We start from the raw sequence: 27,992 nt of genomic DNA on the forward strand, positions 1-27,992 counted from the left end.
ACAGGAACACACATAGACATAAACAGCGAAGATATGCACAGAGATACACACAGAAATAAACACAGACATACATACAGCCTAGTACCACACAGAGAAATACAACCCTGTCTTAAAAAAGTTGGGCCACTGTGCAAAATGTAAACAGAATGTAATCATCTGTAAATAATTTAAACTCTTTATTTAATTGAAAATAGTACATACATCAATATAACATATATCAATATATTGTTTTAACAATATATCTCTATTTTGATTTTGATACCAGCAACACATGTCAAAAAAGGTGGGACAGGAGCATGTTTACCACTGTGCTGTGTCACTTATTTTTTTAACATCACTCTGTAAGCATTTAGCAAATGAGGAGACCAGTTGCTGTAGTTTTGAAAGTGAAGTGTTTTTCCAGTCTTGCTTGATATGGGATGTCAGCTGTTCAACAGTCCAGGGTCTCTTTTGTTGTATTTTTTGTTTCATAATCTGCCAAATGATTTCACACTGTGCACTGATAACAAGTCAGATGGTCCCTCTTCTCTTTAGGCCGGAGGACGTGGCGTCCAAATTTTGATTTGTTGGACCACAGGACACTTTTCCACTTCACCTTAGTCCAAAGTAAAAAGGTTCTGTTTATATGTGCTTTCTTCTTTGCATGGTAGAGTTTTAATTTGCATTTGTGGATGCAGCAACAAACTGTGTTCACAGACAATGGTTTTTCAGACGTGTTCCTGATTCACATGATTCATAGCTAACTGCCACACAGAGATACACTTAGAGATACACTCAGAGATACACTCAGAGATACACAGATATACACAGCCTACTGCCACACAGCAATACACACAGAGATACACCCTGAAAAACAACCTACTGCCACACAGATACACACAGGAACAAAAACAAGCATAACCCATAACCCTTTAATCATATTGATCTCTAGAAAAACATAGAAAAATAGCTTTTGCTGTCAGTTTAAATTTACTCAAAACATAAATTTAAACTTTTAGTGAAGCAAAATTATTCAAAGCTATAAAATTTAGTTCTATAAAAACCTAATTTTGTTGAAATCCACAACGTTTTGATCCACTGAGATAAAAAGGGGCCATTCATCAACATGGAGAACATCAGATTGACATTAAATGAAGGTTGATCTTCACAAATCAGGCAATGGCCAAAAATGGAGCTGTGACTTTTTTCTTTCATAGATCTTGATCATCTTGTTGTCTTCATAATCTTGATATCATTGACTCAATCATATACCAGGAAATTGTCAACCAAAATTTGTCTGGGACATGATTAGATCCTCCAGTAGGACAATAACAGCATACCTCCAAATTCACACAAAAATTGATGAACTGATGGCAGAACCAAGCTTTTGAGCTGGCCATCCCAGTCTCTTAACCTAAACCCTCCAGAGTACCTAGGGGCTGAGCTGAGGAGGAGATACTAAAAGTATGGACGAAACACTTTGAAAGATCTTAAGAGATTTTCCCAGAGCCCTATGTGTTCTCTCACCTCATTTAGCACTGACTCAGAACGCATTTCAGCAGATTCCAGATCAAACTGATAAACAAAGCTAACTTTTAAGTATGCCAATTAATCTAGAGAATATGGACCACTACAGAGCTGGTGTTATTTGGGTGGTGGATCATTCTCATCACTGCAGTACTACTGCACACAGCAAATGGTCACACTTAGATTTTGATTTTGTTCTGGGATCAGCTAAAAGGCCCTGACTTAATTGTCTAAGCATCTTCATGTTATTATAGTGAAGCCACAGTTCAGAAATGTACTCAGGGGCCTCATTATGTAATGCTTGACGAGAGAGCACCAGACTTAGAATAATGTGCTCACTACACTTTGTCTTAGTCAGAATACAGGCTGCTACATTCTTTACAAGCTGAAAGCGAGCCTTGTCTCTCTCACTCGGACAATGAATTGCATTAGTCTAAGCATAATGACAAAAAAGCATTAATCATCTCAGTGTTCTAAAAAACAGGCAACATCTGACCTTGCTTTTTTAGATTAAAGAACCAGGACTGAAAACGTTTATTTATATGCTATGGAGAATTCAAAGGGGTCAAATAACCCTGAGATTCCTAGAAAAAGGTAGCATTTGACCCCCGAAGACCAAGCGCTTGCAATTATCAGAACCGACAACCAACCAACTTGAGAAAGTTGTAAAACATCCTCAACTGCTGTTAGACACTAATTCACAAAAAAAAAAAACATTTGTTGTGCTGTACAGCTGTGTGTCATCATCATAAAAATGGCAAGCGATCTTACAGTGTTGCATTAAGCAGTGCAGAAGAAGCATATAGAGAAAATAAAATCAGACCCAGGATGAACCCCTGAGGCACCTCACAGAAGAGGACATCATGTCACCAGTGGACACTGCTAATTTCCTTTGTTTGTTAAAAAAGAAATAAACCAAGCAGTCTACGATATACCAGAGCATCACAATGTCATGGTCAGTGTGAAAGGAGACACTAAAGGTCTAACAAAACCAAGATGCCAGCAGTGCTTCAAGAGTTACTTGATGCTTTTAATGCTTTAAAAGATGCACCATATATTTACAGTGTATATAATTACAGGGCCAAAATAAACAGTAGGTTACAGTCACTGTACAGAGAATGTATGAATTAGGGGGAGGGGCTAGTGCTCGTGTGTGTGTGTGTGTGTGTGCGATGCTGTTGTCATGAAGAATTCCTGCGCTGTGTCTGAATGGGGCACTCGAAGCGTGGGTGTCCCTCCCTCGCCCAGCTATGGCGGCGCCTGCAGCGCAGCCTGATGAGGAGCTTCAGGCTTTCAGCGCGCTCGAGCCTCTTTCAGCTCAGCAAAAGCGACTGGCTCCGGTTAACGAGAACGCGGAGGAGGTGGCGGAGCTGCTGGAGAGCTGTCTGGACTCTGATAACGGCCTCTCTGGCGAGACCATCGCTGTCAGATCCGTGGAGGAGCTGCTCGTTGGTTTCGACGAAAAGTTAAAGGCGTGCTTTCGACATCTCGGCACTAAAAGCGAAGTAATAGCGCCGGTAAAACCGATATCCGAGGATACCGTCTTAAAACATGACGAGTAAGTGGAAGAGTGAGGATGTTAGTGTGCGGAGCTGGAGGGGTTTATGTGTGTCGCCCGAGGCGTTACATGATACCGGAGGATCAGGAGATACTGTTCCAGCAGGCTGATCATTTCGCTGCTTCTGCACGAAGCACAACAGCAGGCTGCGAATTTGGCTCCGTTTTCGTCTGTTTCGCATGATTCACGATGGGTAGCCTATTAATTACAGCGACACAGTGACTGAATTACGCGTCCTGATATCTGTTTGCTTTGCCAGTGCATGAATGTTCTCAATGCATTGTCCATTACTTTACACTAGGCTTGAAGCATCGCTGTATTGTTTGTCTGGTGTTATTGTGTAGCGAAAATGAAGGGCAGCATTATTGCATCTCATGTAGCCAAGCTCCCTGTCTAAGTGCCATCACGTGACTTCAGTCCACTCTGGAGAATGGAGTTAGATTTTCCATACATGGGAACTGACGTGATTTGATTGGTGGCTAATAATATTGGAATAAATCAAATAAAGTTTTACAGTCTTTACAGTCTTTAATAGCTCGAGAATTGGTCGAGAATTGGCTAATGACAAGAAAAAAATACTATATATATATATATATATATATATATATATATATATATATATATATATATATATTTCTATTGGTTTATATATAAACCAATAGAAACATGCTTAAATTACATAATATTGCATAATAAAAAAATACATAATAAAATCTCATAACGTTAACTATACATCAACTTTACATCTGCTTTAAGTAACTCTGATGTACTATATTCATTTTGTCTTTGCCAGGTTGCATTTTGTGCATGTGGAATGATATATGAGAAGTTTGTTAAGGGGCATCCTTTCGCTGTTCTAGGATCTGGAACGCACTTACAGATAATTATGGAAACGTAATGCCAGTGGACTGGAATCAGTCTCGGGCTCGCTCACTTCACCTTCCCACCCTGAACATTGAGGATGGGCTGGTGAGTCAAACATCCTTGTCTCTGTCCCTGAGTCAGTTAGGTTTGTGATCAGATTCTGATTGGATTTCTGATTGTTTCTGTCTTTTGCTGCTGTAGAGGGTGAATAATGTTAATTTGGATGTATCTGATGATGAGGAGGTGAGGGAGCAGATGGACATGCATTCCATCATTGTGTCCTGCATCAACGAGGAGCCCCTCTTCACTGCAGAGCAGGTGCTATTGCACAGCTTCACTTAAACACAGCAGCAGGCAGCATTTCATAGAGTTTGTAGAAGCCCTGGAATTTAGGCTTCACTTAGGAGTAGAGGTGTAAAAATCCTTCGATCTGAAAGTGGTGATTGAACTGTACTGATTTTGGAACTTTAGAGTTCACTATCATTGACTAATATTAAATAAAGCATGAACTAAATTTTTGGCCAAAAACTGTGTAAAATAGTTACTCTGGTTACATTTGCATCTGCAGTCAATTCAAGTTGTGGTGAAATTTAAGATTTTATGGTGCAGTCTTTTCCTAAAGAATCAAGATCAAACATTTACATTTGCTGCTTATGAGTAATATTGCATACTGTATATATATATATATATATATATATGTGTGTGTGTGTGTGTACATAATGATGCTTATTGGATCATTCATTGTCTTGAAGGTGATTGAAGAGATAGAGGAGATGATGCAGGACTCTCCAGACATGGAAACAGAACACAACTGTCATTCTGAACTGATAAAAAGATCCAGCAGCACCAGCCACAGCTATGAGGAGAGTAAGTGTCTGCCTATACTCAGACTCTGCCACTGTGTGTTTAAGTTTGTTCTGAGATGTTGTTGTTGTTGTTGTTTTATGTTGACTGTGTGTGCCTACAGGAGTGAGGAACCTAAGTGTTGCAGAGCTGAATGAGTTACTGGAGGAGGTAGAGACTGCTGTCCGCCGCTACTCAGAGGAACTGGTCCAGCAACTAGCTCTAAGAGATGAGCTGGGCTTCGAGAAGGAGGTGAAGAACAGTTTCATTTCTGTGCTGATAGACGTGCAGAACCGGCAGAAAGAACATAGAGAACTCTTGAAAAAGAAGAGGAAACTAAAGAATGGAGCCGGATCCCAGCACGGTAGAACGGACAGATTACCAACTAGTGTGAGTAACACCAAGACTTCCCATCTGCCTCACGAAAGCTGGAATGAATGCACAATGTATTGCTTGCTAATTGTTAGAGCAGTATTAGCATTCATAAGAATGCTTCATGATAATATCAGAATCATATGGATAACGGTAGATGTTTGCTTAAAAAAAATTAGCATCAGATGCACTCAAAAAAAATTCCCTGAACTTAACTGAATTATGAACTTGAACTTAACTTTTACATTGGTCTAACTTATCTGGTCCAGCTTATGAACTTGAACTTAACTTTACCTTTTACATTGGTCCAACTTAGCTGGTTTAAAGTGGTCACTGTAGTGCCCAGTCAGTTTAGAACCTCACTCAACAAAGGAGAATATAGTAGTACACTCTTATAGTCAATGATGACGAGGCTTGGCGATTAACCAAAATATAGAACGTAAGCATACACTCAACGGAAGACAACTTAGGAGGAAAGACAGCATGGAGATGGTAAATAAAGCAAGAGGAAAGACATGCCTTATATGCAAATAGATGGAGTCAGGAGCCAAGACAGTCATAATAGTTGAGCAATGTGGGATGTGTCCTAGTGTAAGTACAACAGACTTAATTTATTTGGGTATTTGTGTCTTATGATACCAAGTGGAAATCACATGAGACTTGGACGAACACAATTTAATGTCTTTAAGTTGACTTGATTGACTTTTTTAATGTTTGTGATATTTTTGTTCTTTAGTTACTTTATTCATTTTACTTTATTACTTTATTCAGTACTTATTCTATTACTTTAAGTTCATTTTAAAAATGGGTCAGTTTAATTAATATCAACACAGTATGGTATTTTGTCCATGTCATACAGACTTAATTTAACCTACTTATCGCACATTACAGAGTGACCCTTCTTCCTTCACCACTTCCTTTATTCTGGGTGATAAGAACCTTTATTCTCCTCTCCTCTCACTTTGCTTTGCTTTTCTCTACCTGTTCTGGTCTTTTCAGCGCTTCAGCATGGAGAGCATCTCTACTGCCATTCAAAATGGTTTCCGCCAAACCTTTGGGCATGGTGGCGGGGAGAAACAGGTGGCTATGTCTATTCCTTCCTTCTATGTCCTTTACTCTTCAAAATGAAGGTGCCAAATAGGGTTCATATAGGGTTCACTGGGGCATTGTCACAGAAGGACAGCTTTTGGTTAGAACTTCACTGCTTCTCACTGTAAGAAGCTATCTCCATCCCTTCTTCAGCCACATCAAAACACTGTATTTTTTCTTAGCCTTTTCACCAGTGTCTTTTCCTCTTTCTCACAGTATCTCACTACAGTCATTCCATATGAGAAGAAAGGAGGCCCTCCGTCAGTTGAGGATCTACAAGTTCTCACAAAAAGTGAGTGATGCCTTTGCACTTCTGTGCAGCAGTTAGTGAAGCTTTGTTTCCTCCTCATTTTATTCTTCTTCCCATAGTTCTTCAGGCCATGAGGGATGACAGTGATAAAGTACCCAGTCTTCTCACAGACTACATCCTTAAAGGTAATCATTAATTAAAGCGTCACATCAGAATTTCTATAAGAACAAATGTTATATTGTATTGAATAGTTTCTGCATTGCTGGTAAATAACAATGAAAAGCATCTTTGGTTGTCTTTGCTTTAGTCCTCTTGTGTTACACAGAGATGTTTACAAACATGTCAACCCATCTCTTTTGCTATCATTTCTTTTTTATTTTCTCCGTTCTCTTTCCTCTCTTGTCTGGATTGTCACTGGTAGCTGTTGTCTGATGTGATGGATCGAGGTTTGTAAGAGACTGTGAGGAATTCTGGTGCAGAATTCCATAAGCAAAGCGCCCTCTGCTGGCACTTCACACTAGTGCATCCATGTTTGCTGGTGTTGTGTCTGACGCCGCCTTAGCAACCGATGCAGGGTCACAGCCACACTCTCATCTTCTGTTTAACCTGGTAACAGTCATGGACTGCTACTCTAGTGCCCCACTGTCCCTGTATTCACCTGTAGCACCTTCCTTTTTTATGGTACCCTCACCTTTTATGCACAGATGTCATCAGTGCTGTCTGTGTCTGGATGGGCTCACGAATGATACTGCACGTTTGCACCACAATAGCTTTCCCTGGTAGTTAACTTTGAAGTAATAGTTTACCGAAGAATCAAATTTAGACTGTTTTCCCCTTAACATAATCAAAGTCCATCAGTCAGGACATGTTTGATATCTGAAGTTTACTTATTTAGTTTTGTACTGGAGCTACAAAGCTAATGCAGCTAAAATGTAAAAGAAGTCTACGTCACATAGAAATCTTAAATTATATTAGCCTTACAGCTCCACTACAACTGCACAAGCAAATGTCAGAGAGCACACATATCTTGGCTGATTAACTATGTTCAGTGTAAGGGGAAACAGTATAAATCTGATTTTTGGTGAACCTCTCTTTTAACGGTCTGTCCACATTCTCCTGTCCGCTCTCTGGTCTCCCTATTTTATTTACCTGCCCAAATAATTTGACATTTGACTAATAAATTAACACAGTAGTATAATCACTAATGTAATAATCTGTGCTCTCTTTTGCAGTACTTTGCCCCACCTAAAATGATGGGGAGACATTTGCACTTGTGGTACTGTTTTGAAAAAGGACTAATGAAGGATTTCCAGGTGGACGTTCACACTGTGGATTCAACTTTGATCACCAATCTACTTGTAATGCAGGCTGGAAGGTCTCTTAACTGAGTATCTGAATTTTTTTATTTAACAGTCTTTATTTATTTTTTTTCTTACATGTTCACTGTACATGACATGCAATACTATTTTACTGCTATGTGATGTTATTGTACATCAAAGGATGTAGAATTCAGCTGAAGCAAAAAATGTGAAGTGTAAAAAAAAAAAGTAAGTGCTCTTAAAACCACCTCTGGAATGAAGGCATGTCTTACTGTCTTGGTATGCAGCATCATTTCTACAGTCTGTTTGATGTTTGCGTTTTTGTAAAGTTTACGTCTTTCTGTTTTACTGTAAATTTGCTCCAAGGGGTGTTGTAGTTCCAATCCTAAGGGTTGACTAGTTTTCCTGTATCTTGAGACCACACTCTGCCTGTGTTACTGAGTGTTCCTGTTCTCAAATGACACATATCCTTGGAGAGAAATTTGTTATTAATTCATTAATTTACTCTTTTAACTTTTCAAAAATATTGTCAGTTTAGACAGTAATGTCTAAATTTCAAAATGACGTGATAGGAAAAATTTATTTTGGAATAACAAAGATAACCCCCTCAAGTATCTCTGAGTGTATGTCTGAATTTTGCTTGCGTGTCTGTTAAAATAAATTTCTGTTGATTTCAGCTGTTTGTATCACAGCTTGTTTATTGTTTCCTTGGGCACCTGTCTATTAATTTATGATGATTTTGTGATACTGCACAATTACATCTGGAAACTCTGAGTTTAAGTTCTTTAAGAGAGTGCCAATTCTAAAAAAATAAAAAAAAAAAAATGACAAAAAACAAATCAAGAAATCATTGCAGATTCCGATTTGTAGAACCTCCAGTTATAGTGGTTGTAGCTCTACTTAATGTATGCAATAATACAGTTCAAATTCTGCCCTTGATATAGTGCTGCATACCTCGTAGAATTGTGGCAGTTGTACACAAAAGCTTAGAAATCTTGAAATCTTGAAAGTGACGCCTGCAGGTTAAGGGACATTTTGCTAGTAAGAACACCAGGACAAAGACAAGAGTAGTAAGGCTTTACTTTTTAAAGGAATGTACCTTTTACTGCAAAACTAATTGATTGGCCAAGACATGTTTAGTCTAAAGTTTACTTTTTTTGGTTTTGCACCAGAGCTGTGAGACTAAAAGTCCATTTACATGGCAGTGATTTCTATTACAGTAGCCTTTTAGCTCCAGTGCAAAGCTAAAGAAGCAAACTTCAGACATTAAACATGTCTCAGCCAATTGATTCATTGCAAGGGTGTAAATCTGACTGTGCAGTGAGCCATTCCTTTAACCTGGAGAGCCATATTGGTCCCATTAAGGTTGATGCACAGATTCTTGTTTTTTTTAATTTTTGTTTTTCTCCAGTAACCTTTGTTACATTCCTTGGTGAGGCAAAAAGAACTGCAGCAACATACAAACATCATTATTTATTGGACATACAGGTGCTTTTGATTTCTGGTCAGATGGCTTAATTGAAAGCTCAGATTCTGTTATTATAGACAGGCAAAACTTACCGTTTCTTCTGAGGACACTGAACAAAGATGAATAAAACATTGCAGGGAGAACCATCATCTCTTCATCCAGTACAATGACAAGTATAATGACAGCCTGTCCTCTTTTCTGGTCCATTTTCACCAGTCCATCATGCAGTCACAGCCTTATCGGCAGGCAATATCCACAATGCCAGCAAGCATGCTCATCTTTTAATTTACTCAGCAAAAAAAATATATATATGTATAGACGTTTATACAACGGCAACTCTACATAATGTCACACAAACCTACATTCAAACCATGAAGCGATGCTGTACCAAGGGCAGCATATGTTTTGACTCAACAGGTCATCAGACTGCATGTCTGTTTCGGGTATCGCTCCAGTCCGGAGAGTTCAGTATCATTCCAGGCCCTCTGTGTGGCTATAGGAGGAGCTATAGGTGCCCTTTGAGGGCAGAGGGGGAGACGGAGGGAAGGGTTTCTTTTTAGCCACGCTGTTCATGGTCACTCAACTGAGCAGTGCCTCCTCTCTCTTGTGCATATACAGTATACATTTAAATTATACAGGTAGCAGCAGCACCCCCGAAAGCGAGGGGTTAAGGGGCTGAGGGGTGAGAGGAATAAGGGTGTGTAATTGGAGGGGATCACTGTGCAGCTCCTCTCTATACTGCTCCAGGGTCTCTGCTCTGGGCCCGTCTGCGGCGCTGTTCCGTTTTGTTCCTGTTTTCAGACTCCTCTCGGTCACCCATCTCCCTCTCCCGCTCTCGCTCCCTCTTCCTCTCTCGACGGCCCTCGCCGCTCGCCTTGTCTTTCCGATTGTTCCGATTCTTCCGCTCTCCTTTATGTGAGCCTCTGTCTTTTCCTGGCAAAATAGGCATAATCAACATTAGCTGTACTGTGTAACAGACATGTCACCATATCGGAGACTAAAGCAAGCATAGTCAACATCAGCTATAGTCTATATAAAAGACATCCCACAGTCTTGAACAAGCAGAATCAACATTAGCAATAGTCTGTAATGGATAAATCAGAGACTAGAGCAAGTAGAATCAAGATTAGCTACAGCCTATATAAAACATATGCCACAAACAAGCAGAATCAACTTTAGCTGTGGTGCATAGCAGTAAGTGTATTTTGTCAGTATAAAATAGTGAGAAAACTATGTACCATTACAGCAAAGATAAACATTAATACAATAATAAAATGTAATACAAATTTAGTTGTTGGCTGAAAGAATTTTGTTAGAACACAAATTTCATGACTTCTCTGTCCTTCACTCCATTCTACAGCACACATTTGTTTAAATTCCTCACCAGCACACCTAATTTAACCAACTAGGTATTGCATGCTAACCATACTGCTTTAGAAATAGTTAACACACACACAATTACAATGTATTGATTATTTGTATTTATTTTAATGTTAAGTATTTTTTTTCCAACAAATAAATATAAATTGTTGCTGCCAGATAAACAGCATTAACATAGCATTTTCTCATACATCAAAGACTTTTGCATAGTTCTGTATATGATATATCATAGCAACACCAACATTAGCTCTAAGTACCTGAAAAATAGAATTACAAAGCGGTTTATCTGTAGAATAAGCGTTTATTTGCTCAGAAAGACACTAACATTACACTAAACACAAGTAAAAATAGTAGAATAAGTGGTTTTATGTTTGTGAGTATGTTTGTTTAACCATTTCCAAACAAATCCTCATGGAAGAAGACTAGTATTGTAGTTTTAATCCCATACCTGCTTTGCCTAATCAATACTTCATTATGTTAAATAAAGTATGCTGGTTTTGGAATTTAATCAGTCTATGCGATGGCTGGCATCTTCCAGGAAACATCTAGAACCAAATTCTTCAAATTACCTTGCAAGATATTGCCTTTTTGAAATATATAGTTATATAGCTTTTATACAGGTGAAACACACTTTCTGCTGCCATTTTGAACTTTTGCACAGTATGTACTACAGCTAAAGTTGATTATGCTTGTTTAAGACTCTGGGCTTTTATCTTTTATCTCTACAAGCAAAAACACACTTACTGCCAAGATAAATGGTTTTGGCTTAGGTGCCTAAGACTTTTGCACAGTCCTGTGCACAGTAACAGCTGTAAATTATTCAGTAACTACTACACTACTGAGCAACTTTTTTGTAAGTTATGTAGCTATGTGAGTGAGGAACTGAACTGGACTCCTTTGAAAGGTTTGAAAGGTTAAACAAACGTAATCAACATTACCTGTGGTCTATATATAACATATACCATGCTTAAACAAGCACATTCAGCGTTTGCTGCACAATCTTATTCATCAGCTTGAATTCAGTTAGGTCATTAGAATTTCTTTTGATCCACATAATTTAGATAACTGCTCATTTTTGGAGATGACTGGCACTGAAATATTTTCCACAGCCGACTTTTCCCGTAAATGGGTTTTTAAAATGCAAGTTTAACACCTGTTCCTTCACATATTCAGGTAGAGCTACTTGGTCTTTCCATGTCCCATGAGAGCCTATGCATGTCTGTGTCTACTCGTAAAGAACAGCACGCACCAATTAAAAGTAGTATAAAACAGCTAAATGGGTTTTATTCCAAAAGTAACATGTACACAGGCCATAGCTCACACAACATCTATTAAATTTGTATATATTTGTAAAGCTAATGCTTACAGTACCTATTCATACTGATAATACATCCTGAAACACGTATGAACATGTGTAAATATTTAATAGCATGTAGGATGGGGAAATATGATTTAACGCGAGATATCTGAATGCATGATTCTAAGAGCAGCTGTTCTTAGAGCAACCACAAGATGTCCATCTTGCTCAACAACCTCTTTGCATGCGTTTCCACTTTTTTTGTTGTTTTTTATCAGTGCACTTGGCAAATAATGCTTCTCTTCTCTGACTGTATTTGTCAAAAATAGAGAACCCTAAAATAAAATTCTGTTGATGTTGCTTTATCTGTTGCTCAACACTCACAGCAAGCCAATTTCAATTCTTGTCGGAGGCTTATCAGTGGGTGAGTGGAGCAAGGCCGAGCTCTGTTGTGTGGAGGATTGGAAAAGTGCTGAGGTGGACACACAGCCCCCCTCTCCTCCCCTCTCGGCCCTCCGCTCGGACTCTATTAATCAGCGCTGTTCTCTCTGGTGGTGGGGGGATCAGGGCAGGCTGCCCGCTGCAGCCCACACTGACCCACACATTCCTGGGGTTCAGCCAGAGCGATACGGGGCCCTACCAGCCACGGCTGTTTAGAATAGGCGCAGAAATAATGAAGGGTGCGAGTGTCGGCAGTGAGGAGACACAACTGCTTGTCTATCTCTCTTTCTCTCTCTCTTTCTCTCTCTCTCGTTGAAGGCCAGTTTAGGACGACCGTGCAAACTCCACAACACCTCCCACAGACAAGAATCAGTTGTGATTGTTAGGAGAGAGCTGTCTCATTTCAGTCGTGCAAGAGATCAACCCTTCGCTCAAACACACACACAGTTTCGTTCCATCCCCACCACTCACCCACACAGCCATCCCCTCCCTCTCTCCATCCCGGCTCTTTATACACAGGAAGTCCCCTCTGCACACATTGTTTTCTTTGTCATAACGATTTAGAGATCAGTGGATTAGTCATAATCTCTGCGTTTCCTACAAACTGAGCCATAACACCATCAGGGTGCTTTTCAGATCATTATGGATATGTTTACTGGGGCCCTTTCAAAGCTGGAAGGTCGTCTACTATTTCTATAAACTGTCAAGCGATGCATTGGTTCCAAATGGAACATCATTACACAGGCACTTTTCTTCAGAGATGTAACACATTCTTCAGCATCTGGTCACCACTGCTGGAGCAGATGGAAGGCCTCGTTAGATGATTTGTATGAGGGACCAAGGAGGAGTCCATTTAAAGTTGGACCCGTACATGACTTCACAGGTGCTCTATCTAACATAAAAAACAGCCATGTGAATATGGATCTATTCATCATGCACTCATCATCAACAAACGAGCTTCAAAAACATGTTGCAAACCTAAAAGAGAGTTCACTGCTAGAGCTTGGCTTGGAATCGCTTCTGTTTCTCGGCTCAGTGTCAATATTTCAACACAGGAGAAGGAGGCATCATCTGGCATTGATTATTCATAATTTTCAAAAAGGGTGATTGAGAAGAGAAGCGAAGGGAAAGAGAAAACGGCATGCAAGACCAGACATAATTATCTCAGAGCAAGGCTACAAGAAAAGACAAAACAGAGTCGTCCAACATCATCTCGGGGTCCCTATAGCATTGTAGCCCAGGCTGCTATTTATGCTATGCTAGAGTGGTGATCATCTGCACTGTGTTCCTGGAGATGGCTAAAAACTAGATATGTGGCTCAGAGCGTCACAATTACATTAATGAGGAGGTGGCAGGGGCTGGGTGTGCTTTCGTCCGGGGGGCTTTTGGCAGGAGCCAGGCAGGGATTAAAGGCTCTGGTGTGTCCCGCAGGAGGAATGCCCCAGGCTTTGAAGCTTCGCTGCGATTGTCCTAGCGGGCACAAATAAAGGGGCAGGGGTTCCGAGGATAAATTAACCGACAAACTCAGTGGTGTTGGTAGACTGGGCCTTGGACAGTATGCAGGGCATGCAAAGTCTGAATTGGGCACAGATCATGTAAACACACTACCATTAAAAAAAAATTGCTCGGAGGCACATATGTCATGCACTGATGTTTAGCAACTGGTTTTCATTTTTCTGAAGAGATCTACTTTCTAGCCACAGAAAATGATTGGATGCTCCAACAAGAAACAAGACAATGCAAGATCACACTGCTCCTTAAGTGAGGGAGCACTCTGAGGAGCAGGAAATTCAAGTGATGACATGGCCAGCACAATAATCAGATTTAAATCCCAGCGAGAACTTGAGGGACTATGCTGGGAAACATGGAGAAAAAAAAACAATGATTACGATGAGCCTGTAGACAGCAATGAAGAATAACTGGAAAGAACTTTTAGATCAAAGCTGCCCAAATTTGGCTCATGAGGACGTTTGATTTGGCCCACAAGAAAGTTATCCTAACCCCATCCCCTCACCCAATGAGAGAACAAACATCTTTTTATACTTATTAAATTCCAGTATTCCATTCAAAATATGTTTTTGAAGCATATAAGAAACAAAATATAGAGTAACAATACAAACTAAATGTTTAAAACTCTAAAACTAACTACTTTCTTTATTTGTGTGTTGCTTTGTGTTTTTGGCCCTTGGCCCCAAAAAAAAACAAAAACAATATTATACTTTGCCCCCCAAGACAAAAAGTTTGGGTACCACTGCTTTAGGTAATTTAAAAAGTTTTTTTGAAAGTAAGATAAAACAGAATAACACTTTACTGTAGGGCAGTGTTCATAAGGTTAACATAAGCCTTTCATTACGACTGACATAGACCCACATATACATTTATAAACATTTATTCCAATAGGTGTAACAGTCATCATAACAGTTGCATTTACTGACTTTGATGTCAAGTTGACATGACATCTGTGTCAGGTCATATTGTTTTTGTGTGATATTCGGTAGTGAGCACTGTCTGTGGCCTGTAGGTAAATAGTTTCATTTAACCATTCATAAGATTTGAGCTATGTCACTTCATCAGCATCATGTCACTATGATATACACTAAGTTAGAAAATCAGTTGCTATTTTATTTCACCCCCAAAAAGTGATAACACAATGTGTTATGTCAACTTGACATGACAGACAGTGTCTGTTGGAATAAGACATGTATGTTTATGCCAGTTGTAATGACAAATCATAAGAACACTTGCCTACAGTAAAGTATTCCCCAAAACAGTGTTAGGTGGTCATTGTGGCTACAAGAGGGGATATATAATACTCATAAAAGCTTTGACATATGGTTCTAGGAAAATATAAATGGCATTACAATGGCTGTATTAAATGATAGCTCTATAATACAGTTGCATGCAAAAGTTTGGGCATCCATGGTTAGATTACGTTTTTTTTATTAACAATATGAAAATGAGTGATGCATCCTCTACAGAGAACACACAGTTACTGTTTAGTTACTGAATTTAACATTTTGTGAAAAATAAAGCATAAAATGTGGCCTGTGCAAAAGTTATGGCACACATTTTACGTTTTATTTTCTACTAATATTTTAAACTTGGCAACAAAAAAAAATGTGAAGTGAAGTTTGCAGAGAAATGCCATATTGTCACAGAAAGTGAAAAAGACATTAGTGAGGAGAATAATAAGAAAAGATATAGCAGATGTAGCTGAAGAAGGGTTGGACATAGCTTCTTACAGGGAGAAATAGCAAAGCTCTAACAAAAAGTTGTTCTTCTATGGCACATGTGTCAGGCTCCAATCCTCGTGGGCCAAAACACTGCAAACTTCAGCAATCTGCCTCATTAAACACACCTGATTCAGCTTATCAGCTAGTTAGCAAGGCCTTCATGAACTGAATCTCCACAGCACTTTGGCCCAGAAGCTCCCCAGTTTGATGTGCCTGTTCTACGGCTTCACTCCACTGAACCATTTATTTTAGCACCTTCATTTTTAAGTGTTTAGCATTTGAACTGCATATGCATGTGGAAGCATCATGAAGAACGTCTGACTTTTAGATTATGGTAAAAGAAAGACACAGAGTGAAAGGGGACAGCTAGGCTGCTGGTCTTAGATTTGAACAGGCTGCATAAGGAAAAGGTCAGGCAGCATCAGAGGGAAAACAAATGAAAAAGTAGGGGAAAGGAGAGGAGAAGACCTGGCAGGAGGAAAAACAAAGCTGTGCATGTGTATGCGAGGGTGTGAGGGGGAGGATGTATCAGTGTCAGAGGGTTGCTTGGGATTACTCAGAGCCGGCAGGGGGTCGGACCACTGACCCCACTGGTGTACGCAGAACATAAACACGGATGGGACAGAGCCCTGGCAGATAATTAGTGCTCAGTTGATGTTCCAGGAGCGGGGGCAGCTGGGTAATCACAGGCGGGGGTGAGGTCAATAACCGCGTCTGCAGTGTGTAACATGCACCCTCAGCGGCGGCCCCAGCAGATCAACATCACGCCGACTCCTTACTACTCACTAATGCGCCACGGAAACCCCACCAGGCAAGACGTCTGTGTGAGTATGTGCTTGTGTGTTTTTCTTAAGTGAGGAGGCAGCAGAGGGGGGTGCCGACACAGAGGACAGAGGACTCTCTTCATTGACTCTTCATTCTCTCTCCCTTCCAACTATCTAGGAACTTCTCGCTATCTACTAAAATATCCCATATAAAAGTATTTATCGATACATCAGTGCCAAAAAAAATGGATCCTAGAGCAAACTCTGAGGACTTTGATATGAGCTCAGAGAGCCAGGGTGTAAATGAGGGGTGTGGTCACTGAGCTAGTCTGTAATCTATCACTAAGCACAATTACACGCCTTACGCACCGCAGTCCAAACAAACAAACGTTCAAAACATAATCATCTACATATGCCTTAACAACAAAGTCAACCATTGAAAGCTCTCCAGGTTTTTGTTGTGTTCTGGTTAGAAACTATTTCTGCCCTTTAATATAATAAAAAAACAAGATCTAGTTTTTTATGAGGTATGAAAGTGGTTGATTCTCTTCAAATCTAAACGCTTTTGACATTTGGCACAAACTCACAGTTCTTTCAACCTTCAGCACTGAGTAAAAAAAATATTTTTTCAGAAACCAGATTACATTGAAAAGTGGATGTACTGCCCACTGATCCCCGATTATTCATGCTTCCTTAAAAAAATGATTGACCCTTTGATTAGTGGTGATGAGAGGGAGAAAAAGCATCATGGGATTAGAAACAATTCTGGTAAAACTTCTTTTTAGGCTTTAAAACAACTCAGAGTGAGTTATGCTTACGTTATAGCAGTGAGGAATGGACGCCTGGCTTTTAAGAGGTTAAACCTTGAAACTTACCACATCTCTTTCTTTTACCAAAGCATTCCCTCTTCTCTGAAGTAGCTGGGCAGGGCTTGCCCTGAGGGCTGGGGTTCTGTAGAACTTTGCGGGTACGGGTTTCTTCTCTAAAGCAGGGTTTTCCTATCCGCAAGCACGGACCCCATTCGCTCCACTCTCCCACCTCACAGTGTACTGAGAAAAGAGACAGGCCAGTCAGGACAGTTGGTCAGGCTTTTCTCTCTCTCTCTCTCCTTTTGCACAAACACATAGACCAACATGCACACACAAACTTGTTGCACTTTGATAAGGAAAGCATTAGAGCAGTGTTTCTCAACCTTGGTCTTGGAATATTTTTGCCCTGCACTGTTAAGTGCTTTCCCTGCCATAACTCACCCTCTTACAGTCAGGAAGGACTTGTTAATAAGCTAAGTGTAAAAATGCATTGATGCATAGTGATGATCTAAAGGTGGTGCTTTGACTTTGGAATTTTAGAATGGATTATCAATTATAATACTATTCCATAAAATATGCACTTCATTTTTGCTGAAAAAACAATTCTTGAGCTATTTTTAACTTAATAATACAAAATAAATCTTGGTGAATTGTTTATTGTCTTTATTCCTCTACTGTGTAAATTGATGCTATAGTCCTACATTTGTACATTGAAAAGACTTGTAAATCGTATCAAATTAATCAGATTGAATTCAATCATGGTGAAATTTAAAGACTTCGTGATGCAATTAATCTTTTCAAATGATTTTGTAATCAGATCACTATGAAGTGAGAAACTGAAAAGCTCTGATTTAGGGTGTTTTTATATTTGTGGTTCGGTTCCTTTGGTTCTCAGCAAAGTAGAAAATGATACACGACATGGCCAAATGTATATGGACACCTGACCATCACACCTATATGAGCTTGTTGGACACTACATTTCAGCACCATTAATATGGCTTTTTTTTTTTTACAATATTTTGAAATGTGTTTATGGGAATTTGTGCCCATTCAGTCAAAAGAGCAGTTGTGAGGTCAGGCACTGAGGGTGGACGAGAAGACCTAGTTTGCAATTGTTCCAAATCATCCTAAAAGTGTTCAGTGGGGCTGACGTCAAGGCTCTGTACAGGCCACTGGAGTTCCTACCTACCAAACTCATCAAACCATGTCTTTATAGACTTCAATTTGTGCACCGGGGCACAGTTATGCTAGCCTATTATTGTCTAAAATATCTTTGCATGCTGTATCATTAAAATTACCCTTGGAACTAAAGCACTGAGCTCAAACCCTGAAAAACAGTCCCAGACCAATATTCCAACCAAACTTTACTTTTGGCACTATGCATTTCAGTAAGTAGCATTCATCTGGCATCAGCCAAACCCAGAGTCATTTCCATTGCATTAGAGTCCAGTGGCAGCATGCTTTACATCACTCCAGCAGATGCTTGGCATTGCACATAGTGATCTTAGTCTTGTGTGCAGCAGCTCAACCACAGAAACACATTTTATGAAGCTCCTCACGCACAGTTCTTGTGCTGATGTTGCTTCCAGAGGCAGTTTGAAACTCTGCAGCCAGTGATTAAGCAAATGATGCAGAAGATTTTTACTTGCTACACATTTCAGTGCTTGCGGGCTCCGCTCTGTGAGTTTGCATAGTCTACCACTTCATAGCTAAGTTGTTGTTGCTCCTAAATGCTTTCATTTCACAAGAATAGCTGACTATGGTAGACCTAGCAGGGAAGAAATTTCATAAACTGACTGCTTGATTTTATAGATCTGTTAGCAGTGGGGGTGGCTGGAACACCTGAACTCAATAATTAGGAGGAGTATCCACACACTAGTGTACGTTGTTGCATTTTGGTTCTGGTCTGCTTAGTGTTCACTCTGACATATTTGACATCAAACCAAAAGATGTAAACAAAAGTCAAATGGACAAAAATCTAAATAGATTGGTCAAAATTTTTGATGTACATGTTGTGACATTAACTAGGATAATATTCACCAAACTTTCTATACCACACTGTTTTCTGGTCCAACTGGGCTTGTGGGTTTTATGTATGTCCTGTGATATTCCAAAGCAATAAGCCATGAGAGGCTGAGCATCACTGTGGTTTTTCCACAATGTGAAGCAGGCTGAATCATTGTAATACAGTCTGAAGTGTCTTACTGCTTCTGTTACGTTTTAATGGTGAAAACATCTGTTTAGACATCTTTGGTCCATATTGCTTGCATACTTTAAAGTAATCACAGAGTTCGTTCGGATAATGACTGAGACCAACCTCTTCAGAGTGCGCGCCATGGTTTGAATGGCAGTGTTCTTACATATTCTAATGAACTGCACTAACAGAGCAATCGCACCAGAGTTCATTTTTATCAAACCAAATTTGCCAAGTACATAAATGCCCTTAGACAAAGGACTTAGAGGCACTCACCTGCAGGGACACACTCCATCAGCTGCTCACTGGGCTCAAATTCCTCAGGGCACACACTGTGACACTGACCATGCAGCAGGTAGTACCCTGGCATACACCTCGTGCAGGTTTCACTGTTTAGACAGGAGTCACAGTCCGCTGGGCATGCTGTAAGACCAATACACAAAAACACACACCATAGCCATCACACAACAACAAAACCTCTCAACAGCTGGTGCTGCATCACCCGTGACTTTACAAATGCCAACATGCAGTTATTGCAGCACATTTTCTCTTAGAGCAGCAAACTGACATATACTGTTCTGATAACAGATGGAGGTACTCACGAGGGACACACTCCCTTTTGGCGTCACTGGGTACTAGCTCGTCAGGGCAGCTCTCTTGGCATTTTCCCTTGTGTAGATACGAGCCTGCTCTGCAGCGCGTGCAGAAGTTCTTGTCGAAGCAGGTGTCACACTCGGAACCACACTCTGGAAGGTCATAGAGAACTTTTTAAACCCTGAAAGCTATGGGCTTGTATGTCTATTTCTCTAATAACTACATACATAACAGTTGCCAATTCATAGTAGTTACTGAATAATAAGCTTCTCCACTTAGACAGGGGACAAATAAGGGTTAAAACAACTAGATCCAAATATGTTTCTTTCATTTCTATTTAATTTCATTTGATAAAGCATTGCTACTTCCTAGCTGCTTTAGCTCTGCGCTATTATTCACAAATAAATATGCAGGTATGGATATCTGTTACTGTACAAGTGTAGTAGAACTCAAGAACAGATGTCACTGTTACTGTATAAGGGTGGTAGAATTCAGGTATGGATGTCTATGTTACTTTATAAGTGTAATATAACTCACGTATGGATGTCTATGTAGCTGTATAAGTGTGGTAGAACTCAGGTATGGATGTCTGTTACTGTATAAGAGTGGCTTTTCTACTGTCACTTGCTGTGTACCGGAGAGCTACTGTGCAACCGAAGAAAAAATCCTTGTTAATTTATGGAGAACTGATTTGGTTACATTGATAACGTATTATGACTAGGTCAGTAAATACTAAAGCATTAGTTTAGCGGTCATTAAATGTGTAGTTACTGCAGTCAACACTTCAGTTCCTCACCTTCATAACTACATAACTTACAAATGAATTTCATAATATTTACCAAACAATTTATTATAGTTACTGAATAATAATTCTTACAATTAATAACAATAAGAAACCTGAGGTTTAAGGGCTTAATTTATGATGACTAGATCTCCTACACAGCAGCTACATAGAATGGGATTAATAGGTGTTTGTGACTCTTACTCGAGCAGTCATTTTTTTCAGGAGAGCGAGTTCCGAAGAACCCTTTGGGACAGGAAGCCAGACACACGCCGATCTGCCGCATGCCGTCCCTCTCCAGGTGAATAAAGAGCTTGGGCAGGCACGTCAGGCAGCCATTGTGAGTCGAGCAGGTCAGACAGCCTCCTGGGCAGTCTTGACTCCCTTCTAAAAACACAAATCAGATAAATAAAACAAAATCAAAGCATTAATGCAGGTGTGGTGACAAGTGTGAAGATGTGTTGAGCTACTTCCAAACCAGCCTTGGCAAAACTCCTGTTCTAAAAACAACGTTTTGGCAAGCAAAAGCATCTGAAATGTGGTCGATATAGCTAACATTTCTCTTTATGAGATTGTTGTGAGAATATGAAGAGTTTAATTTCAAAATGTTATACATCCAATTGCAACAATTTTCAACATAAGATTTTGAAAAGAGTAACAGCTGATCTGTAATGCGAAACACATTTTTATTTCTCTAAATTCTTAAATGTGGTCTATAACGCATTTTGACCCAAAACCCTTCATATAGACTGTTCAACCTATTTACCGACATTTTATGCTTATTTTGTAAAGTCAAATTATATCATTGCATTGGCATATCATTTTCCCTGTTTTGAGAAACAATGCTTTAAGAAAGAAAAATCTGCCAGTGTAGTAATATACTTTAACTTGATAAGATCACTTTATAGAAATAGGTTAACTAATTTTATAATATTCTTACAACAATCTCATAATGATACATATTAAATATATTGCCAAAATTAAAAAAGGAATTCCATGATTTCTTTTTCAAAGTTTCTGCATAATTTAAGCTTTGAAATATAAATAAAATCAGTCAGTCAGATTTCTTTGTTTTGGTTATGATAGGAACCAGGACTTGTGATGTCTACAGTGCAAAAATAGCCATTTTATTTATTTTTCCAAAAATGACCAGTGAACTTGGTAAAGAAATGACAATTGAAGAAAATATGAAGAAATAAATATGAAGAAAATATGTTTTCTTTCTAAACTATTTTACCTGATAACACTCTGCATGTACCCCTTTACCATGAACAGATATTTAAAAATTATGTTTTAGGTCAAAACTTTGTCTCAAAACTAGCGTAAAACAATGTCTCAGACAGAGAATTTGTAACAATTTAATGTAAAAATGTTCTGTGATGTAGTTTAAGATGCATTAAACAGATGTCAAAACAAATTGACCAGGTAACTTTCTCTAGAACAGAGCATTTCACAACAAACCACTCTGAATGACTTCATTAACATCTTAGTGATTTAATAATGTACAAAAACAAATACTCCATGGAATTCCTCTATAAGATGCTTACAGTCATCAGAATATCACTTTTGTAGTGTACGCATCAGAGGCCAATTCTGTTTCATCTGTGCGTATGTGTGTTGTTCTTAAGTTTTACCATTTTGTGGTTTCCCAGAACAAAGGAACAGAATGTTTTTTCATATTTTTCAGTGCCATCCTCACATTCCCCCAACATGGTTGAAACCATAATGATAGCAGGCCTACTGTTAGAAGTAGTTATCCTGCTGAGCATGCCATCACTGTGCTCATATTCCACAATCACTCCTTCAAAAGTTATCTAATCATATTTTGTGTTCTGGTTTGGATTAAACGCAACTGGCTTCTGTTCATATAACTTTTAATAAAATCAGCCCCAGGATATGAGCAGAGAATGAACTGTTTGTTCTATCCATACCTCGATATTTTTTCGAAAATTTTCCAAACCAACCCTAGACAAGCTGGACTACGGGTTCTCTCTACATTTTGAAAACGCAACTAGAAGCATTGGGAACAGTTAAATGGTTCCAGGTTTGGCTCAAGAAAGAGCAGAGCTATCAATTAAGCCTGCGACAATGACCATAATGTAGCGTAATAATAAACATGACAGGAAGCACCCTTGCCTGTGGATTCTCCTGCCAGAGAAACTAATCAGCAGAGACACGCTGCATAACAGGGCTTGCACGCAAACACCAGCACAGTAGCAGTTGTGTCTATAAGCGCAATAACAGGCCGGCCCTGCTGTGACAAAGATACCAGTGAAAATCAACCCGTGCCAGCATGAGACCATGGGAATAGGCAGGAGCGAGCCGCCACAAAAAAAGAGTGAGTAAGAGCTTCCCCGTGGCCACATGACATATTTAAGAAAACACTCTCACTCCATCGGCTCCTGTGTCATCTATGTCTGTGAGTCACTGCATTCCCCGTTCATGGAAAGCCGGTCAGGATTTTTTTTGTTGTTGATGTTGGACAATATGATTTGGGACACAGAGATCAGCCACAGGATATGAGCAAAGCATACATTTCTCATACTATCCATATACCTCAATATTTCCTAAAACATTCCAAACCAACCCTACAGGCTGGATGTCAAATAATTTCTACAGATTTTTTTTTCATTAAAATTCAATATTGCTACCCTGTCTGGTCTCATTCTGCATTTTAATGCCAGGATTCTTTTTTTGTTTATAAATGTGTCTTTGTGAATGTTTAAAATTGCATTGTAATAAATGATTTGCTCTCAGACTGCCTTAAATGTTGATTTCATTTAACTTCAAATAACACATTTACAGAATAAGATGCAAGTCTATTGTAGATGCTTTGTAGATGCTAACCTTGCTAACTCATGTTCAACTAAATATCTACTATATTTACCTTCATTTTCCCTATCCCTGAACCTGCTTCTAACCCTAAACCTAACCTGAAAGTAATGTGTACAGAGCCATCCAACTAAAATCCTGTCCTATGCTCCATGTGGTCATGTGGCCTATAAGAGAAGTAGCATACTGTAGTGTGACCTTTTTTGAGAGGGAAGACTAACATCAAACAGTCAGTCAAGCATCCAGAAAAGCAGGCCGATAAATAGAGCATGTGCTCACTGATTACATCAGCATAATAGCGCAGGCTTATAGTGGCGTGCCAAGGTGACTGATTTACATTAAATACCTCACCGAATTCCTGAGCCTAAAAATGGATGGTGCTCTTTGGCTGGGTGAGAGAGGACTACTGATTGAAGTCAATTGGTTCCATGTGTTTCTTGCAGGTCAGAGGCTCAGATGGTAGATGCCTCTGAATTCAGGAGAGGCTGACCTCAACACATAGGCCTCAACATACAGGAGAGGCAGTGGACAAGGCAAGTATGCTTGTGTTCTGATTCAGTCTTTAAAGGCCTAGATCATTGAAAAATTTCAGCTCACAGCAGGTCTGCCAATTCAAACTGAAGTTATGAAGAATGCTTCAGTCCAGACTGCCAGTCAGAGCAGAGATCACTTACATATATCAGTCTTAAAGGCACAGTAATAAAACAGCTTGTTTAATTCTAGGTAATAAAGAAAGCTGATGCTGCCACAGAAGTAAAGGTGAGATTTTTGACAGAAAACAGACAAACAAAGTGATAAAGAAAGAAAATTAAGAATTTGGCTTATGGCTTAGTTGGATTTGCTCCTTTAATGGACTGTAAATTTGAAAACACAGCAAGATATGAATTTTTTCTATCCTATTAATGAGAAAAACAGTCATCAGAGACTGATTTATGCACACTGATTAAGCCTAATGTGAATCACAGTCTTAAAGCTACCAATCTGAACATAAGGTTTGTACCTACTGTGCCACACAAGCATAGAGGTGTTTTCAACCTGTTCTCTCCTTGCTCTCGCATTCCATGCCACTGAACTGCACTTTTTTTCTCCTCTTATTCCCTGAGTTCAGTGTTGGCTGCCAGATTGCAATAGATCATGGATATTCTGTTTGACATATCTCTGCAATCTTTACAACTGCTGTCCATTTGCCCACATGCGTTCCTGCCAAGGCTGTCTAATTCACAGAACCCTTAACACGGAGGAATTCTGCCTGCCCTTGTGCTGCCACAGGCTCAGGGCTTACTTGCATAACCAAAGCACGAGCATGCCTGAGATCTGAACTCTCTGAATTGTTTCGCCACGGTTCAAACCCAGCGACCGCAAAACGAGCATTCCCAGAATCAATTTGATTAGCGGCACAGTTAAAACTTAATTAAATAACAGAGTTTCAGACTCGAGAATTAAGGCACAGCTCTGAGCCATGCCCAGGGACTTGTGGTCTGAGTCATCGTAGAACACAGTTCATTTCCTGAGACATTAATGATATGAGGCGGCCACACACAGACACAGATGATTAGTCAAAATGAAGCAAACAAAAGAAATTAGTTCATATAGAATGTTAACATACTGGTGAAATGGCATGTGGCACATTTAACTCACATAAGTTAATTAATTAGGAGTAGATCGGGACGGCACACTGTATTCAATACTGTTGTGGAAATGGAGCAGATTAGTGCTGCATCTGGACACTCAGGTACATAGTATGTCCAGTGGAAACACTGACCAATATACAGACGTATGCAAATGTTTGAACACTCCCGGTTAAATCAAGTGTTTTGTTGATTTTGTAAGTGAAAATAAGTTAAACTTTAATATGGAATTTTTCTTCAAATTTTATATTTATTTGCTGGCAAAAAATTAAACATAAAATATAAAATGTGCTGTAACTTTTGTACAGGTCATATTTTTAGGTTTATTTTCCCCAATATGTTAAAATTAACAAATAAACAGTTATTTTGCATTAAAAGGTGCAGAAGTGTGTTCTCTGCAAAGGATATGCGGAGGATTATATTCACTCAGAAAATCAACAAAGCATGTCTTTTGAAAGTGCCAAACTTTTAAAAACAATGGTTCCTAAATGGTTCTGGGCCACAGTATATGGTTCTAGGAAAAACTGAAAAAACCTGCAAAAGTTATTCAAACTTTATATACTTTAAACATTAAATTATCTTAAATACAAAAAAAAGGCTCTTTCCCATTGACTGGAAGGTTTTTCAGTCAATGGAAATACAGTATACAGTCTGTGTGTTGTACCACATTCTGCATTGCTGTTTCCGATTAAATAAAAATAGTATCAGCAAGTGTCCAAAAACAGGCTAAAGTGTGACCTTTTATCTTGTAAAAGTCACAGCTTGTAGTTGCACATAGCCTGCTAAGTGAGGAGGCAGGAAGCGTTTGTGGTCAGGCGCCCGCTGGGTCACTCACTGTGAACTCATATTGTGGCTGTGGTCATTCACCCATCTATCTGTCTGTCACAGCTGATCGCAGCTCCCTCAATTAGCAGTCTCAGATCATGTATATCACACCACTGATAGTCTCCATCACTGACTTGTTTAAAAGTCTACAAACAATGCCAACAGTCTACATAATGTAGGTTATTTTATTTACATCCACGTTCATTCTGATCACCAACATCTGTGCATCAGTATAAATCAAAGGAAACGTGTGACCGTATGGTAAAAATGACATTTTCCTCTAGCATGAGACTCAAATAAGGGAAATAAAACCAAAGAAATGTGAAATGTGGAGTTAATTGAACTAACAAGCTTCCTGAGGGAGGATTATATCTCTCTCATGGGCATAAAACCGCAAACCACATATGCAGAAGACAGCGGCCTGACCGCAGTTCAGTTCTCACTGCTGGCCCAGAATTATTAACAGGCACAGGTCATGAGACTTCATTAGTAAGGTTTACACTTTCATATGTTTCGTATTGACCGCTTCAGCGCATTACTGCGAGGAAAAGGGAAAGACATGACGTCCAGAAAGGACGCGGTTTCTCGTGCTCTTCTTCTGCGGGCCTAATCTAAAGCAGAGTTTTCTCATTTTAAGTCAATTACAAATTCAGGTCATGATCGTTCCACTCATCCATTTTCTCATATAATACGATCATTCCGTGTTTAAACTGCAAAATAAGTCGCAATTTCACGACTGGAGAAATGTTATGAACTTTTCTGGAACACACTCTGAGATGGCGCTGCTTCAGTGCCTGTATAAAATGGTTTGAATCTTATTTTTTCTCTCGTTAAAGACCTTTTCAAAGCTCGCATACAAACTTTTTTTCGCTTTTCTATAGAGTCAGCAGCTTCTTCGCTCACTGTTTTTGGCCATGCTTATGTGGTATAGAAAACTGACATTTCTCCAGCTCCAGGGCAGGGTGCTCTCTGAGACAGGGCTCATCACTGGTGCCCCAGAACGCGCTGCAAGCGCATAAGCTGTTCTACTTCACATTTAGTACTGACCACTAGAGAGCGACCCAAACAAGGGATTGGAGCGCGCCCTCGGGGGTGACCAGTGGAGCACTGAAACATCTAAACCATGACCGGCGTAAACGCATGCATGTTTAATGCCACTGCTGTCTGTGAAAAGACCTCGTTTCCCCGCTTCTTATAAGCCTGTACGTGAGTAATGAACTCTTAATGCCCACTGGCACCAGTTACGCACAGGAGACCGATAGAGTCCAGTTTTCAGCACAACATCCACTTCGAGCAGCACTCCAAACCTAGTTATTTAGGCTCTAGTCCGATAAAACTAATATGTCTATCCACAAAAAGAAATGTGATGTGAAGCCAAAAGCACCGGTTAATATTCTAGCTTTAGCTCGAGCGCTGAGTGGAGTCTCCTGAGTGGGCTCACTCGCTCCTTTGCGCGGAGTTTGGCTGCGGACGCACAAGTCCACCAAGTCCTTGAACACACTTTTAGTTTTCCCCAACCAGAAGCAGAAAGCAGGAGCGCTTTTAGCGCAGTTTAAAAGCTTTGACGCAAACTTTTCCCTCAGACCTGTGCATAAGTCGCATTTTGTTTTAAAAGTTCACATCTGAAAGACTAAACGCCAACAGCGACAGTGCAGTCAGCCTGCGCCGCGCGCCGCTCAGACCGAGCGCAGGTGCGCGTGAAGCATCCAGCCGCGCGCGCGCTTACTTACGTTTGTGCTGCCGGTGCTTGGAGGCGTGATGCTGACAGTCCGCGTCCTCCATCCAGTGCAAGATCAGAACAAGGGAGATCAGTTGTTGTAATTGCATAGTAACCAGGGGTTCGGTTTGGTGGTGTTTTTTCTTGGGAGGGAGGTGGATGGGGAGGGAGGTGGACGATGCTCGCTCGTTAACGATCCTCAACGTCCTCGACGCTGCACTCACGCGC

At 39.8% G+C, this 27,992-nt stretch overlaps 2 protein-coding genes across 4 annotated transcripts; one reads left to right on the forward strand and one right to left on the reverse strand.

The window, feature by feature from the left end:
- The first annotated feature begins 2,732 nt into the window (after positions 1-2,732).
- fez2 (fasciculation and elongation protein zeta 2) lies at positions 2,733-8,207 on the forward strand. Of its 2 annotated transcripts, XM_036587571.1 has the most exons (9): positions 2,733-3,064; positions 3,925-4,033; positions 4,130-4,246; positions 4,681-4,795; positions 4,896-5,161; positions 6,143-6,223; positions 6,449-6,524; positions 6,602-6,667; positions 7,715-8,207. In XM_036587571.1, the coding sequence occupies exons 1-9, from the start codon at positions 2,757-2,759 to the stop codon at positions 7,729-7,731; spliced, it is 1,155 nt and encodes a 384-aa protein (XP_036443464.1). In that variant the 5' UTR covers positions 2,733-2,756; the 3' UTR covers positions 7,732-8,207. The 2 variants fall into 2 exon arrangements, with proteins under 2 accessions (XP_036443464.1, XP_036443473.1); XM_036587580.1 differs by lacking the exon at positions 6,143-6,223.
- Positions 8,208-9,259: 1,052 nt separating this feature from the next.
- rspo3 (R-spondin 3) lies at positions 9,260-27,904 on the reverse strand. Of its 2 annotated transcripts, none has more exons than XM_036587603.1 (6): positions 27,778-27,904; positions 20,967-21,149; positions 19,990-20,133; positions 19,664-19,810; positions 17,260-17,433; positions 9,260-10,202 (listed from the first exon to the last, which is right to left on the reverse strand). In XM_036587603.1, exons 1-6 carry the CDS (start codon positions 27,872-27,874, stop codon positions 10,003-10,005), a joined length of 945 nt encoding a protein of 314 aa, XP_036443496.1. In that variant the 5' UTR covers positions 27,875-27,904; the 3' UTR covers positions 9,260-10,002. The 2 variants fall into 2 exon arrangements, with proteins under 2 accessions (XP_036443496.1, XP_036443486.1); XM_036587593.1 differs by having other exon boundaries at positions 19,664-19,819.
- Positions 27,905-27,992: the final 88 nt, after the last annotated feature.

Source organism: Colossoma macropomum, unplaced genomic scaffold (genome assembly GCF_904425465.1).
Source record: "Colossoma macropomum unplaced genomic scaffold, Colossoma_macropomum, whole genome shotgun sequence".
In the NCBI taxonomy this organism is placed as follows: Eukaryota; Metazoa; Chordata; class Actinopteri; order Characiformes; family Serrasalmidae; genus Colossoma; species Colossoma macropomum.